Below are 17,663 nucleotides of genomic sequence, written 5' to 3'. Positions count from 1 at the left end.
CAGCAACCCACGTGCAACAGAGGAGTGAGCGCAGCAGTACCTGCACCCCTCCCACACCAGCAGCAGCACAGCTGCTCTGTATTGGATCTGGTTAGTGAGGTCTCATACAGGGTCACTCCCCAGAGCATGCTCAGGGGTACACTCATTGTGATTGCTGAGTGGGGTCTGAGGCATGAGCTATACAGCTGTATCTGCTGCAGAGCCTTTTAAAAATGGAGCCCGGGAAAGAGAAACCAGGTTTAGTACTGGGACCAGTAACCAGCTATTACATTGCTTGTCTAAATTATCTATGTATATAATATTATAACTGTGGGTTGTCATGTATGGGCCCCCCTCAACAATCCACTGTGGGTTGTCATGTATGGGCCCCCCTCAACATAAGTCACATAATGCGTTTCATCTGGTGTGTTACATATCACAAACTTGTGGATTGGCTGCTGCACTCATCAGGCCACTGGCTGTATACAGAACAGTGTGTAGGATGTAGCCCAATATGAATTCATCCTTCATTTTCATGAAATTTCTGTTTATGCTTCCTGGCTCGTGTGCTGATGGCTGTTGTTGTAAACCCACTATTGGGCTCAGTAAAGTACTGTTACACTATGTCAGCGGTTCTCAAACTATGGGATTTGACCCCCAAATTGGGTCCTGACCACCTCAGCATGGGGTTAATGATCATCAGGTTAATGCAGGGGTGGGCAATTATTTCAGCTGGGGGGGCCACTTAATACTTCCAGCAGATATTCGAGGGCCGCACTCTAGCGGGTGTGGTCACTCAAAAGGGGGGGTGTCTATAAGAACTATACAAGGAACCTCCACTATAGGGTACATGTATCTAGAATAACAACTTTACAACAAGGCAACTCCACCATAGGGTATATAAATAATAACTATAAAACAAGTCACAAAGGGTACATGGATGCAGGCTTCTAGTAACACATAATACACAGGTACAACAGGGAAACACTTACTAATACCGTTTACACAGTGTTGTGGTGTTGAAGTGATCACTGGACATACTCAGGTCCTGGGGAGAGTGGCATGTATGGCGGAGAGCCCGTCCCTACAGAAGCAGCATCCCAGCAGCGGACCAGAGACCTCCCATGACCTCCCTGTGACCCACGCACAGTGCTCTGCTTTCAGTAGTGTGTGCCCAGCGTCAGCAATGCTCAGGTGTTGGGCGTACACAGCAGCAGCAGGCGGTCGCTCCCAACTCTATCAGCGGTCGCCATCAGGCGCAGGGGCGGCGGGGAAATGCCGGGGCTGAGGCAGGAGATAAGAGAAGTGCAGGCTCATATCCTCCTGCAGGAACCATTCGCTGTCAGTGATCAGGGTGAGCGTGAGGTATAGTCCTGCTGCCATTCGCGCAGGCACACACTGGTGCAGCGTCGGCTACACGGAGCTACTCCGTGCGAACACACAGCCGCCATCAAAGACACATACAGCAGCGCTGAGTGGCGGTACAGTCAGGTGCTGTTCGCGGGCCGCATGTGGCCCGCGGGCCGCCTGTTGCCCACCACTGGGTTAATGTGTCTGTGGAGGGGGACACCTCTTTCTCACCAGAAAAACCCAAGACCAACAAGGGAATTAAATTTCAGGGACATGCAGGGACATTCCCGGTTTGGGACCCATTCACACATGCTTTTGAAGCAGGGACAACCCTGGTCGACACCTTTCACACTGAACCAGGGATGATCTTGCAGTTCTATGAAAATATCATTGGAAATGGCCTTTTTGAGATCCACAAAGATGAGGTAATTAGGGAGAGGGGTAAAGGGAGGCCAGGCTTTCAGGGGTGAAATAGCACTGCTGGGGTCTGTTGTGCCACAGAGCTTGCACACTGTGTCTTCCTGTCTCCCTGTCTCCCTACACGCTGTATTAGGGATGGCCATCGACCATCGATGATTAGAAATCATCGATGGTTTATGGCCGATGTCAAATAGTTTTGCCATCGATAGGGGAGAACCAGATGGTTTCCCACCATTGATGTAAAGCTTGAACGAATAGTTTCGGTTTTGCTTTTTCCCTACAGTGCCATGACACTGAGCATAGCTCCGCCCCCCGACACACACAAAGCCACGCTCCCACATTTTGATTGGCCCACAGGCCACTCAAACAGAGAAAATGGATGACCATCAATATGCAAAAACATTGATGGTCATCCATAGAATGGTTATACACTATCGATGGACAGTTGCACTTTTGCCATTGATGGCAAAGGCGACGATGGCCATCCCTACGCTTTATGCTGCCTCTGGGCGTGTCTTTGAGTGTCCACCACAACAGGAAGTTGCCCTGCTAGCAAATCAGCATTAGCCGACATCAGCAGAGGCAGTACGGGAAGGAGGGACACGTCCCTGCACTTTTCACACCAGCCAGTAGTCCGGGAAGGGCCCGGGAGCAACAATGATACCTAGCAGGGTTGAAATGCCGGCAAATTTACCCAGGAATTTGTCCCTGGAACCTTTCACACCAGCGCTAGTCACGGGTTGTTCCCGGACCCAACCCGGTAATATAGGCTGGTGTGAAAGGGGTATAAGTAAACACCCACTGCTTCCATCCCCCCCATTACCCACTGCCTCCCTGTCACAAAAGCGGTCACTTCACTGACCACACATGTGGCGGCCATTTAGTAGTAACTTGCTTGGGTTCTGTAATAATAATTTTTATTGTCGACAGGGTCCCAGAGCTAAATAGTTTGAGCACTCCTGCTCTAGGTACACACTGTCTGATATTTTGTTAATCTGGATGGCAATCTGGCCGATAATTTGGCTAGAGAAAGGTACAGTTGTGAAGATGGAGATGCCTCACTGCTGTTTAGGGGGTGGGAAGAGGTGATGTATCTCCTTTGCAGGAAGGAGGTTTCCCGGTCTCTGCAGCTTGCACTGCACTAAATGTGTTGTAAGCTGGTTACTGAGGGGTAGATTTATAAAACGTCGATCAGGGGATTATGCGCTATCCCTGTGCGTTATGGCAGGGGATAGCGCTTCCCCTGATCTATGACACCCGCGATGCGGGTGTTTAGCGTGCGGCGATGCGGGGCCAGCTGCATAGCGCACATACGGTAGTGGCAAGTGGGTGCCTGCCTCATACCTTATTTATTATGCTCCCTGGTGGCCGCGCACTCCTCTTAACGTCTCCTGTAGATAGCGCCAGAATTATCTGGCGCTGCAGGAGTCCTGCTGTGTTCGGCGTCTTCAAATTAATACTGCGCATGCGCCGGGTGTACAGCATCCCCTGCGGACATTACCCAGCGCATGCGCAGTTTTAATTTGAAGACGCCGGAGACCAGCAAGCGGCGCCGAACATGGAAAACTGCGCATGCGCCGGGTACACATGCGCAGAAGACACCGCCATACGCCTATGCAGCATTTGTTAGGGGAGGAAGCTATCCCCGGCAGGAGGGGATAGCGCACTCTCATAACGTCCGGACAAACATTAATAGATTCAGGCGAAAGTCAGGTTCTCTTCACCACGATAAAGTGGTGAAGCGAACCTGCGCCCATAAGGTTCCTTAAAGCAACATTAATAAATATACCCCTGAGTGATCCAGTGCTGCACACAGGTTGGATCACTACAGCAGCAGGAGACTGGTTATAATAGACCTATCCTGCTGCATCTCCATACAGCGCTATCCCAGCTGCTTCAGTGACGGCAAGTTTTGCAACCACATCTGAATTCGGCCTGTGGTCCTATTACTGAGAATACACACACTGGTCGTTATTTTAAGATTGAGGCTGAGATTTATAATCATAGGTTCATGTTTGTGGTCAAGATTTTTTTTTTTTAGATATATATATATTTTTTTGGCACAAACTACGAATGATCATTCATACACGCTATCCAATAGATCAGGCTGATCATCTGATTGTTAGTAAATCGGACCAATAATTGTATAGTGTGTACTTAGCTTCACTGGTTCTGATAGCAGCAGGATAGACTATACTGTACTTCCCTGAGTAAACGCAGCAGAATAAAAATTGAGAACTGCTTTATGTTGGTAAGGCTTTCAGCAGTGTCTAATGCTGGGTACACACCAGGACGACTAGGGCCCGATCCCCTCAAATTCCGACCAATTGGATGTAGATTGTGTGCTGATTGGGCCCTTTTCTGTCCTGGTGTGGACCGATACCGATCCGATGCGCGGTCCCGCGGGTCGGTCGGTCGTTATTGAGATCCTACCTGCTGCAGGTAGGATCTCAATGACGACCATACAGCCGGGTGCGGGTCTTCATCGGATCGGACCCGCTCACGGTGCACATCGTGAGCGGGTCGTGCCCCCACGCGTCACCGTGAGCGGGTCGGAAGAGCCACTGACGACCCGCTCACGATGTGCATCGTGAGCGGGTCGTCCTGGTGTGTACCCTACATGAGTACCAATGCCAGGCTTAAAGTAATAACACTTATTTATGTAGCCCAAATGTATTCCATACCACTTAATAAATGTAGGGGAAAATTGTGCCCATACTTTTTATTTGGGTTTTATATATCATTAGTATATCAAGTTCTATTAAAATGTATATACGCTATACGGACAGATGCCTGACCACTACACCAACAAGGACTATAATGACATTGTATTCGAATACATATACTTTAGTATAAGTTGAGCCCCCTTTTTCAGCTATAATAGCCTCCACTCTTCTCGGAGGGCTTCCCACAAGATTTTGAGTGGAATTTGTGCCCATTCATTCTGTAGAGCATTTATGAGTTTGAAATGTTTCGACATGCCGAAAAACAGGTAGATTGACGGAAGAGCTGCTAATTCACCTGCTTTTGACGGAAACACAGCCAAAACTGCTGTTTCAGTCATTTTCAATCCGGCATAACAAGATGCTGGATTGAGGCAGGGAGGACGGCGCCGGGTGAGCAGCAGCAGCTCACACGGCACCCTCCTCCTGTCCGCTGCACCCTCACGCCGCCGCCCGCACCCTCCAGCACCCTCCCATACATACCCGCCGCTGAGCCGGGTGAGAGCAGCTCTCCCAACTCCATCCAGGCTCCCTCTCCCGCTGCCGCGCTCACCCGGGCCGAGCGCCGGCCAGTTGAGTGTCAATCATTGGCCAAATCCGACATCCAGATTTGGCCGATGAATTGAATAATGGATGCCGGATCCATTCTGGCAAAATGGATCCGGCATCAATTGAATATTGTCCATAGTCTATAGTCATTTTAAAAAATCAGTTCGTAACAGTGTGTCACATGACATGCTGCCATTTTGTTTTATTTCAGTAATGGTTTCCAGGCATTAGGCAGACACTGATTGTAACCACTGATTATCTATTGCTGTTTTCTGAAAACAAGGGTAAGAAACGGTTATTGTAGGACATAACACAAGTTGAGCACATGTACTGTCAGAAATTATATGTTGAAAATCAGTATTTCATGTGGTTTTATGTTCGTGAAAGAGTTAAATGTGGCACATATTTGGTGTTACATCCGTTTTTGTTCCCCCCCCCCCCACATATTTTGGTTGAAAAGATGAGTAAATGCATGATCTCTGCCAGATCTCTAATGGTTTATGAGAGGATTAAAAATGCCTTGCCATTTGTTCACAACTTATTTCCTTTGGCAGTTCTGTACTGTAACCTATGTAACATGCTTAACGTAACAGACGTAACGTAGTTTGTTACATGTGTTACATCAACAACATATATCCATTAGCTGTTATTACAAGTTAGCTTTCTTATCCCAGATGGACAATATGCAAGAGAGAAATACAAAGAAGGAAGTTATGCAAAGAAGGAAGGCTAGCATGCTAGCCAGAAACATGTAGGACCAGTTACCATGCAATAGTGCTGCAATAGTGCTGTCTGATTTCTGCTGAATATATATATATATATATATATATATATATATATATATATATATATATATATATATATATCCCCCTCTCTAACATTGCCCACCCCTCCTATATCTCTCATGAATTGCTCCATTTCTCTCTTATAGATGATATCTCTTCATCTAATAGATTTATAGTCATTACATTTACCAGTGTTCGCGAAAACCACCCAAAAAAGTGGGTCCCGGGGACCCTTCACTTCTAAAAATTGGGGTCCTACCGGACCTTTTCTGGGTCCCAACGGAATAAATCCTCCTCTCCCCTTCTCCCTAGCATGGCACATGTGGGTCAGGGGGGGGGAGAGTATCAATTGGGCCACTCGCATAAAGGTACATATATACTAGAAACTAACTACTAAAACAGGGACAGTGCGCGCCGAAGGCGCGCGCTAAAAATTTATGGCATTTTTTTTGGGGGGAAGTGGTGTCACATAGTAGTACACATTACAGCACACCCAGTAATGCCCAGTACACATTACAGCACACCCCGTAATGCCCAGTACACATTACAGCACACCCCGTAATGCCCAGTACACATTACAGCACACCCCGTTATGCCCAGTACAAATTACAGCACACCCCGTAATGCCCAGTACACATTACAGCACACCCCGTAATGCCCAGTACACATTACAGCACACCCCGTAATGCCCAGTACACATTACAGCACACCCCGTAATGCCCAGTACACATTTCAGCACACCCCGTAATGCCCAGTACACATTACAGCACACCCCGTAATGCCCAGTACACATTACAGCACACCCCGTAATGCCCAGTACACATTACAGCACACCCCGTAATGCCCAGTACACATTACAGCACACCCCGTAATGCCCAGTACACATTACAGCACACCCCGTAATGCCCAGTACACATTACAGCACACCCCGTAATGCCCAGTACACATTACAGCACACACCCCGTAATGCACAGTACACATTAAAGCACACACCCCGTAATGCCCACAACACATTAAAGCACACACCCCGTAATGCCCACAACACATTAAAGCACACACCCCGTAATGCCCAGTACACATTAAAGCACACACCCCGTAATGCCCAGTACACATTAAAGCACACACCCCGTAATGCCCAGTACACATTAAAGCACACACCCCGTAATGCCCAGTACACATTAAAGCACACACCCCGTAATGCCCAGTACACATTAAAGCACACACCCCGTAATGCCCAGTACACATTAAAGCACACACCCCGTAATGCCCAGTACACATTAAAGCACACACCCCGTAATGCCCAGTACACATTAAAGCACACACCCCGTAATGCCCAGTACACATTAAAGCACACACCCCGTAATGCCCAGTACACATTAAAGCACACACCCCGTAATGCCCAGTACACATTAAAGCACACACCCCGTAATGCCCAGTACACATTAAAGCACACACCCCGTAATGCCCAGTACACATTAACCCCTTCCTGACAGAGCTAGTTTTTGCGTTCCTGACAGAGCCATTTTTTTCAAATCTGACATGTCTCACTTAAGTGGGGATAACTTTTTTTTGCTTTTACTTATCCCAGTGATTTTGAGATTGTTTTTTCGTGACACATTGTACTTCAAATTAGTGGTAAATTTGGGTCGATACAGTCTGTGTTTTTTTGTGAAAAATACCAAAATGTCGTGAAAAAATGGAAAATTTAGCGATTTGCAAAATGTTAAATTTTCTGCTTGTGAGACAAATAATCATACCACTCAAAATAGTTAATAACTAACATAGACCATATGTCTACTTTATGTTGCCATCATTATTTCAACTTCCTTTTCATTTTTTTGGACACTAGGAGGCGTAAAATATGAATAGCAAATTCTCAAATTTTCAAGAAAATTTCAAACACTGATTTTTTTAGGGACCAGTTCAGTTCTGATGTGACTTTGAGGGACTTGTATGTGAGACACCCCCATAAATGATGCCATTTCAAAAACTGCACCCCTCACAGTATTCAAAACAGCATTTTGGAAGTTTGTTAACCCTTTAGGTGTTTCACAGGAATTAAAACAAAGTGTAGGTGAAATTTCAAAATTTCATTTTTTTTGCAGAGTTTCAATTTTAATACATTTTTCTAACGAATACAGTAGATTTTACTAGAGAAATGTGACTAAAAATTGATTCCCCCAATTCTTTTGTTTTCATAAATAGCCTATATGTGGCCCTAGTGTGCACGGTGACCAAACCACAGGCTTCATAATAGAAGGAGCACCTACTTGATTTTGGAGCCTCCTTTTTATGAGATTATTTTTTAGGCACCATGTAGGTTTCTAGGCACCATAAGATGCTAAAAGTTAGGAACCCCCCCACAAGTGACCCCATTTTGCAAACTACACCCTTCAGGGAATTCATCTAGGGGTATAGTGTACATTTCAAACCCCCAGGGGTTTCACCAATTGTGGTACAACTGGGCAGTGAAAATAAAAAAAATTAATTTTTCATTTTCACAGCTCAGTTGTATCAAAATTGGTGAAACCCCGGGGGGTTTGAAATGTACACTATACCCCTTGATGAATTCCCTGAAGGGTGTAGTTTGCAAAATGGGGTCACTTGTGGGGGGGTTCCACTGTATGGGTGTTTCGGGGGTCATTCAACCAGAATCTGTGCTGCAAAATCCAAAAATCACTCCTTCCCTTCTGAGTCCTGCCATGCACCCAACTGGTATTTTTTGGTCACACATGAGGCATTGCCGTACTCGGGAGAAATTGGGGCACAGATTTTGGGGTGCTTTGTCTCCTTCATTCCTTGTGAAAATGAAAAATTTTGAGCCAGATCTGCATTTTTGTGTAAAAAAATGTAATTTTTTACACAAAAATGCAGTTCTGGCTCAAAATTTTTTATTTTCACAAGGAATGAAGGAGACAAAGCGCCCCAATTTCTCCCGAGTACGGCAATGCCTCACGTGTGACCAAAAAATACCAGTTGGGTGCATGGCAGGACTCAGAAGGGAAGGAGTGATTTTTGGTGGCGGAATGAATGGTGGGTGCTATGTCGCATTAGCAAGACCCCCGAAGCACCAATACAGTGGAACCCCCCCACAAGTGACCCCATTTTAGTCACCAGCTTTGGGAGGGGGGCTGGCGCTGCGGCTGGCGGGGGGGTGGGAGGGGTGCTGGCGCTGCGGCAGCCGGGTGGGTGGGAGGGAGGGGGGCTGCCGGGTGGGAGGGGGGGGGGGGGGGCTGGCGATCGGTGGGGTATATACACACACACACACACACACACACATACATATATATATATATATATATATATATATATATGTGTGTATATATGTATATATATATATATATTTATATATATACATATATATACACACACATATATATATATATATATATGTACCTGACAGCACCGATCACCACCGATCCCTGTGTTACCGAGCGGCTTAGCCGCCGGTAACACAGGAAACGCTGTGAATGGCTGTTCAGATTTGAACAGCCAATCACAGCGATCGCCGACCGGGGGGGGCACCCCTGCCCCCCCTGGGCGGCGAGGGGGGATGTCTGCTGTCAGGGACAGCAGACATCACCTAACTGTCACTGCGTCTCTAGACGCAGTGACAGTTAGAAGTCATGACGTACATGTACGTCAAATGTCGGGAAGGGGTTAAAGCACACACCCCGTAATGCCCAGTATATATTATAGCACACACCAATATGCCCAGTACACATCATAGCACACACTGTAATGCCCAGTATATATTATAGCACATAAGTGCTGCTTACTTACATGCTTGTTGCTAGGGGTTACATGCTTCTTGCAGGGGTCACATGCTGGGGGGATGGGGGCATTTTATGCTGGTTGCCACATGGGGAGGGGACGTTTTATGCTGGTTGCCATTGGGGGGGGGGAGGGGGGGGCGCATATTAGGTTCGTTGTCACAGTGGGGGTGAGCGGGCTATCAGCGCGGCGGGGGACTGGATGTGGCTGGAATAGCTGACACGCTGCTCTGAGTTGCATTAGCCACATCCAGTCCCCCGCCACCCTGACAGCGCGCTCATCTACTCTGCTGAGAGCGGCTGTTACAGCATCCCATCCTGTCCACACCCCCCCCCCCCCCCCCCGCTCTCAGCAGCGGAGTGGACTTAGGATGCAGAGTTTGAAACGGTAACCTGCTCTCATGCAGGGTGCGTGGTGCGCAGCGGCAGCAAACTGTATAAAACCTACAGTGATTGGCTGCCGGCGGCCACTGTTCAGTGATTGGGTCCCGGCGGCCGCTGCAGTCACAGTGATTGGCTCGCAGCGGCGGCTGACAGGATTAGTACAGCGCGTCCTCGGGGACCCCTTTAGTTTTAAAAACTGAGTCCCCGGGGACCGTTTTAGGGTAAAATACGCGCTATAGCGCGTTTTTGCGAACCCTGTTTACAGTGTTCTTCTTTAACTGGGTCAGAATATCAGGTAAAGTACTGTATAGCTTCTCGGCCTTTTGGCTAAGATCAAGTGTAGTATCTGTTCTTATCAGTGGGTATGGACTGGCCTCTGGCAGAGAATAGAGAAAGGCTGGACTGAGTAGCTGCTCTGATGGGCGGAGGGTGTGGGACCCCTCTTTTTTGCCTGGGAGTGGTGAAAAGTCTGGCTGAGTACCTTCACCTCTGCCTTTGGTAGGAGGTGTTGTTTCCGTAAATCCACTGGTAAGAGGGGGGGAGAAACACTGGGCCTAGTAGTTTGACTCTCTTGACGGGGTTCGTAGCCCCCGAAGGATGAGACAGCGAAAGGCTCAGTCTAGTATCCATTCCCAGGGAGCGGAGAAAAGCTGAGACCGAGTAGATTGGTCCAGGTTGGGCAGGCCCCCAGCCTGGGCACAGCGAAAAGCTCAGCCTAGTATCTTAACCCTGGGAGCGGAGAAACACTGGGACTGAGTAGATTGCTCTTCCGAGGGGGGTGCAGCCCCTAAGGGAGTCTTTCGAAAAGCCCAGTGGAGTACCCATTCCCATGCCAGGGGCTGGAAAATGCCCTACGATGGGAGCAGAGAAACCTTGGTCGGACGCTGATCGGTCGGTTGCTTGGAGTCCGAGGCTGCACTGTGCCCCTGGGGAAACTCGGGGGTGCCGAACATGCACGGGTGATCCCAAAATCACCATGCACTAGTATGGCACTTGCACTGCGCACTTCCCTTCAGGTAGCGCTTCACGTCCTTACCCCGTCCTTTTGGATGGGGTAGGACAATTTTTCACACCCCCACCCTGGCCTTCTGGCTAGGGTCCTTTATTATTTATTTCTCTTCCCCTCTCACGTTCATCACTTTTCACGTTCCTTGTTTTTTGTAGTTTTGTCACTTTTTTTGGGTAGTGTGGTCGACCCTTTCGGGCCTTCCATTTCCCCAATGTGCCGAAGCTCTCGCCTTTTGGGGAGAGCTTCATGCCCCCCGAGGACGACCCCGAGCCGCAAGGCGGAGGGAAGTCTACTGAGGGTCTCTCCAAACCTTCGGGTGCGGAGGACCCACCGTCCTAACCCTTCCGGGGGTTGAGGAATGAGGGTCTCTCTAAGCTTCGGCGAACGTTCCCTATTTTCCCCTCTTCAGCCTTATGGTTGAGAGGGGTTAGGGGAAAAAACGGGGCCCTGTCTCTTCGGAGACGGACCCATTCGATCGCACGGCCCCCTTTGCACGTGTTTAGGCACAGCACTGGTGGTGGGGAGCACACCTCGGGCTCCTGAGTTTTTTCAAACTGTATAAAACAAGTTTCCTCAACTATGGAAATGGAATCTTGGTCTGGAGTGTAGCACTCCTTAATGCCACAGTAATGGAATTTTACAGCTAGAAATCACAGCACAACTCTTATTGGCTGATATCTCAGAGAACTGGTTGTCGCAGATCTCCTGTGAACAATGAAATCTATTTTTGATTGACTTTCCTATGGTTCTCTTGCCTGAGCAGGGCACATCATATTTCAAACTAAAGTCTTTAGGTGCCCAGGCGTACACTAGTGCAATTTGTGTCAAATAGCAGGTTATTCACCTCCGAGCCAGACATTGCAAGGACTGCCCTATAGATTTATGGGATCTTGCAGGCATTGCTGGGATCTCATACAATACATCATATACACAAGGACCGCATCCGATGAATCATGCACAAACAAAGCTGCCGGGTGGTTCAAGGGGTATCGTATGTGCTGGATGGTCTCCTATGTGGGTGAAAATGGGTAAATGTTCTTTCCAGCAAACATTTGCCCAATTGAAATGCTACTTTTGTAGATGGGAAGACCTCTCTCTGCACCTTCTCCATCAAGCCTGTATGAGTTTGGCTTATTTCTATACAGGATTTTTATTTTATTTGTGGCTTGTTATACTGACTGTCCGTTCTGCAGAGATTTGTGGCTCCTCAAAAATAAATGATGACTATATTGTTTCCTTTGCAGGTTCCTTATGGATCTGGATAGCGCCAGCAGTGTTGTGCTTCAGGTCCTGACGCAAGCAAGCAGCCAAGACTCCTCAGTACTGAAACCAGCTGAGGAACAGCTCAAGCAGTGGGAGACACAACCTGGCTTCTATACTGTACTGCTGGTGAGATGTGTTATGTAAACTTATCATACTAAGGGGGGTATCCTTTTTTCTTTATTGGAAAAAGGGTGTGAAAAGGTCGCACAGGGATATATAAAGTTTGGACCCTCATATATTATTTTCTGAAATATTTCTTAGATGAGAGAGGGTGTGCTATCACTGGACACCAAAAGACACAAATTTACAACAAAGAGAAAGGTGTGTCGCTGGGTGATGCACCTGAAGAATGATTCATTTAAAATGGAACCTTTATTAGTTATATTGTTAAAAAATGTAGCGAAGTATTAGACACACATCACACGGGATGCAGTTAAAATCCCGGCGGTCGGGATCCCGGCATTCAGAATCCCGACGCCGAAATCCCGACCGCCGAAATCCCGACACATTCTCCCTCCGTGGGTGTCCACGACACCCCTGGAGGGAGAATAAATTAGTGTGCCGAGCGTAGCGAGGCACCGGGCCCGCTGCGTGGCGAGCGCAGCGAGCCCGCAAGGGGGGGGGCGATCCACGTCCCCCCTTGTCGGGATTTTGGCTGTCGGGATTCCGGCGTCGGGATTCTGAACGCCGGGATCCCGACCGCCGGGATTCAGTACTGAATCCCATCACACAACACAAAGTGAATTTAAAAGGGATAATATACCCCAACTCTGTATTCTCCCCTTTCTGATCTCCCACTAATATCAGTATGGTGTTTTATTGTGTCATACACCCACTGGTATATGTAATAGTAATTGTTAGTGACAGGTGTGGGAGTTGACTCAGCTGTCAACCTGGCCGTGTATATCCAATGCAGGGATTATACCCTTATTAGTGGGGTATTGGATATTTCAATAATCTGCAAATATAACAATGGCCGGTAGCGGGTGGATGCGCAGTTCAAACCTGTGCCCGGGTGCGGTATCAGGCTTCTGACGTGATCTCTCACTTCACAGTCAGTTCTCCTTACCGCTACCTCCTAGGCGCACACGGTTCCTGCTGCCGCCCGCTATATGACAGACTGGGCTGAGGCGCATGAGATGAGCGCCAGCAGTCTCAAATCTGTCACGAGGATCAGTGTATCTCGGTGTGGACGCCACACACCGTGACCTCTGACGCGTGCCCAGTGGAGACTCGCGCACGTGCTGTACTGCGGCTCAGGCTGAATTACAGTTTCACCAATATTTACACATTGGTATGTGGGGAGGGGAATGAGGGAGTCATAACAGCTGCTGACAGGGTCAGCGTACGCTTTGCTTAGAGAGCTTCATCAGGACCCAGGGGGGTATCCAATAAGGGGCATATCAATGATGGTGGGTCTTGCTGGGGGCTATCCAAATAGCCCCAACAAACTGGCACATGTCATGGTTTATCAGGGATTATGTTTTGCCTGCCTTAGGCAAAATCAAATTCCCGAAAGCAGGCCCGTTTCTCTGCAGAAAACCGAACTGTGGCCAGCGAATACACACAGGTTTCATGGAACCTCTGTGTTTCATGAGAAGATTTATTTTTAGGGGTGATCCTAATTGGATAGCCTAAAAATAAGGGGATGAATTATGAAAACATTTTTTTTTTTGCTCCCTATGTTTAATTGGATAACGCCCTAGGTTTTGAGTGCTGTCATTATATTATTTTCCTGCCTGATTGTTCAGTTACCCAGTTCATCTTCTCCTTAAAGCTGTGACCGTATCTGATCTTGAAACCTTGAATGTGCGGTTGTCTGTTGTCACATAGCACCTCTGTGATGTCACCTGTTCCATGTTAGTTCATCAGCTGCCTTCTCTTAATTGTTGTTTAGGCTCACAATGTGTCTGCAGCAGGGAGTACAATCTTTTTAACATGGGTCCCCATTAGACCTGCCTGTTGCTTTTCTCTTTCCCCTACCCTAAGTGCTGGAACCCTGGTCTTCCAGTGTTATGCGGCTGATACCGAAACGTTTGCTCTGGTGACACTTATCTTATACAATGGGGAGAACTTTTTGGGTGGCACCCAGTTCATTAGTCCGGTTTAGCATTATACATTTTACATCTGGTCGTAATCGGCACAATTAAAAAATACAATAGCGCATCACCGACCTGACCTCCTGTTACTTAAGATGGGACATTGGGCATTTATAATAAGATTAAGGCGTTGAACCACTTCTTCTCATTGCGTTTGTTTTATCTTTAAAATGGTAATAAAAAAAAATTAGATACTAACTAGTATTTATCGCCATTTATCCTTTTGTACCAATCAGGTTAATAATTTAGCATGCCACGTTGTTATAAGTTCATATAGGGTTAGCGCGGATCCCTGATGTTAGAGGAATACTGTTTATTAAATTGTCACCTTTACACTGTTTATTGTCCCCTATGCCCTAGGGTACCTGGCCAGCTAATGTTTAAAATCGATCTTTAATACTAGTCTGGAATGCTGAAGACTTTTGGATGCTGCCTCCATTTACTTAACTATAACTACAAGTGGGCACAATTGGTCATGTAAGGTTTGAAATGGTTTCCCTAAGCCCATTGGGTAGCTAGCACTAAATACTGTATAATGTATTATATTAAATACATACCTACAGCATGTCGCTACCTTTTGATGCCACATTCTGTCCATTAAATTAATTAACAGAGCTTCTCACATTGACTTAAGTGCATACACACTGGGCGTTTTTGCCCAGAATGTATGGATAATGATGATTAGGGAAATCGCTGGGCTGAAAATGTGCCTACACACTGAGCAATTTTCAACCGTTATAGCAATTTTCCTGGGGGTGGACAACTTTCCATAGCAGGATGCTGTAGAAAATGCTGTCCACCCTGTCTCGCATCTGCTGTTAATACATCACCGCTTATCACTGCCCTGTACACACTGGACAGTTTTGATCTGAAAGCAACTCAAAAGACAAAACTGAGCTGCTTTCAGCTCAAAGTTGCCCAGTGTGTATGGGCCTTTAGGTGGAGGTACTTGCTGATCAGTCTGTGTGTGTGTTTGACAGTATCAATGAGCCACATATAGCAATTTTCTTTTTGATTTTTGGAGCATTTTAAATAAAAGTCTGTTTATGTATTGGATGTTGGAGGAAAACCATAATAGGGAAAGTTTGGGACTTTTATCTGTACATGAACAACACATATTTTAAAATAAGTCATCTGGTCCTACTCATTTTTTTTTTTAAAATAGGTAAAAACGTTGTCAGACTTGCTTCAGGGCAGATGCGAGTACATTGTGGTGATGTTCACTAGTTGTAAACCGGGCCCTTAGGCCTCAGACGCACAGGTTGCCACTCCTTGAGAACCGCACATGGGCGAATATACACTGTTATGTTATAAATATACACTGTTTTTCATCCACATTTATTTTGAGTAGCCCGGGTTACTTGTGTTGGCACCACTTTCTCACTTTTGGCTGAAAACGAAGAATTATCTGGTTATATTTAGCCCGTTGAGGGCCAACATTGCTGTGAGATATTCTCAAAATATCCGCTAATAACACCAGCGTCGCTCACAGCGACTGTTCTCTTAGTAGAAATAAATACAAATACAGCCAAGTCAATTCACAGCAACGTTGGCAATCAAAGGGTTAAAGAAATATTTAATTCCATAATATAGGCTGGAGAAGTCCTTTTTCTTTTTATTAAATATATATTTAGGTCATCCTGAATTGTATAAAACACAAGCATTCAAAAACTAAAATATAACTTATTGGGGGTAACCCAGACCTGGCAGTTGCTGAACGATTGTGCAGTGGCCAGCGAACAATTAGACTCTGCCCTACTGTAGTAAAATCATGCCTAGTGATTCAATGTGTACGCTGAATAGATGTGTATAGCTAGCGAAGGTTACGTAGCCGAGCGGAAAGGACCAAAATCCTCGGTCCTTGGTTAGTGGATCACCGCTGAATGATTTTTCCACTGGGCACCAGTCATTGCTTGCTCAGAGTTGCCAGGGACTTACTCGGTGGTTGCGATGACAACAGGCGTATACGGTATGGAGATGACATCACCTAAACTCCCATAAAACACTTGGGAACGCCTGCATTTTTTCTGGCACGCCTGTGTGCAGGTTGTGAAAGCGGGGAAATTCACCTCCCAAGTGCGGTCCATTAGCACCGGAGCCCCCCAGGGCTTGTGTACTCTCACCCCTGCTCTTCTCCCTGTACACTAATGACTAGTATCAGTAACAATAATCAAACTGAGACTTTAGGAAGAAGTCTGTTGGTGTCCCTCCGCTAACAATTGTCGACAGTGTGGTGTCGCTAGTGGACTCCTTCAAGTTCCTGGGGACCACAATCTCCCGGGACCTTAAAAGGGGGCCCAACACTGATACTATTGTTGGAAAAGCGCAGCAAAGGCTGTTCTTCCTTAGGCAACTGAGGAAGTTCAACATCCCACAGAAGATTCTGCGCCTCTTCTACTCTGTGATTGTGGTGTCTGTACTGTGCTTCTCGACGCTGGTCTGGGACGGCTCCGACAGCGAGAGAGACAAATGCAGACTCATAAGGGTAGTCAGAACTACAGAGAAGATCATCAGGGCGGACCTACCCTCTGTCCAGGACCTGTACCTGACCCAAGCAAAAAAGTGGGCTACGAAAGATAGTCACGGACCAACTACATCCTGGCCATGGTCTGTTTAAGCTGCTGCCGTCAGGCAGACGCTACATGTCTATTCCCACCAGGTCCACCAGAAGCCTAAAAAGTTTCTTCCTTCAAGAGGTTCACCTGCTGACACGTGAATTCCTGAACATCTCACTGTCTATTCATGCCATAACCCTCTGCACATGATTTAACCCTGTGTCCTAATGGAATATTGGTACTTGTTTCCTAGCACGGCGCCCACGATATATGGCATTGTATTCAATTTAAAATTGTATACCATTGTATATGGCATACAATGCAATGCGAGGCGATTCTTAAATTGTATAAGCACCCTAATGGGTTTTTTGTTAAATGGTCCCCTATAAAATTTTTAATTGTATAAGCACCTTAATAGGTGCTTACAATGTTAAATGCACCCCCACGCCACCGCCACTATCAATGCCAACCCGAAGCGTGGCGAGTGCATTGAGCCCGTGAGGGGTGGCGGCACGCGTCCTCCGACCTTTTCATACCCCCGCGAGGGGACGCGCATTACTTCACATGTATTCCGCAGGGCTCGGTGGCTTGCTGCACTCGCCACACTATATAAAATCAACTCCACGCCGACGTGGATAGTGGGGGTATGAAAAGGTCGGAGGACGCGTACCGCTGCGCTCGCCACGCTTCGAGTTGGCGTTGATAGTACAGATGGTGTGGGGGTGCTTTTAACCTATTACGGTGCTTATACAATTATTTATCTTATAGGGGGCA

General features: G+C 47.0%; 1 protein-coding gene and 1 pseudogene across 5 annotated transcripts in view; both read left to right on the top strand.

Annotated features, from left to right (window-relative positions):
• The window catches only part of IPO11 (importin 11), a 376,178-nt gene that overhangs the window by 495 nt on the left and 358,020 nt on the right, over positions 1 to 17,663 (top strand). For 2 of the 5 annotated variants that reach the window (XM_083153161.1, XM_083153168.1), the window contains exons 1-2: positions 142 to 237; positions 12,217 to 12,361. In XM_083153161.1, the coding sequence (XP_083009287.1) occupies positions 173 to 237; positions 12,217 to 12,361 (210 nt within the window). In that variant the 5' untranslated portion in view covers positions 142 to 172. Of the gene's footprint in view, positions 1 to 69; positions 91 to 141; positions 238 to 12,216; positions 12,362 to 17,663 lie in introns of those variants that run through there. The other 3 variants (XM_083153175.1, XM_083153179.1, XM_083153188.1) reach the window with 2 other exon arrangements.
• On the top strand, positions 10,271 to 10,490 carry LOC146045035 (U2 spliceosomal RNA; annotated as a pseudogene).

The sequence above is a fragment of the Crinia signifera genome, chromosome 1 (genome assembly GCF_055691185.1).
Source record: "Crinia signifera chromosome 1, ASM5569118v1, whole genome shotgun sequence".
In the NCBI taxonomy this organism is placed as follows: Eukaryota; Metazoa; Chordata; class Amphibia; order Anura; family Myobatrachidae; genus Crinia; species Crinia signifera.
Note: the sequence above shows the minus strand (reverse complement) of the source record. Positions and strands in the feature narration are given on the sequence as shown.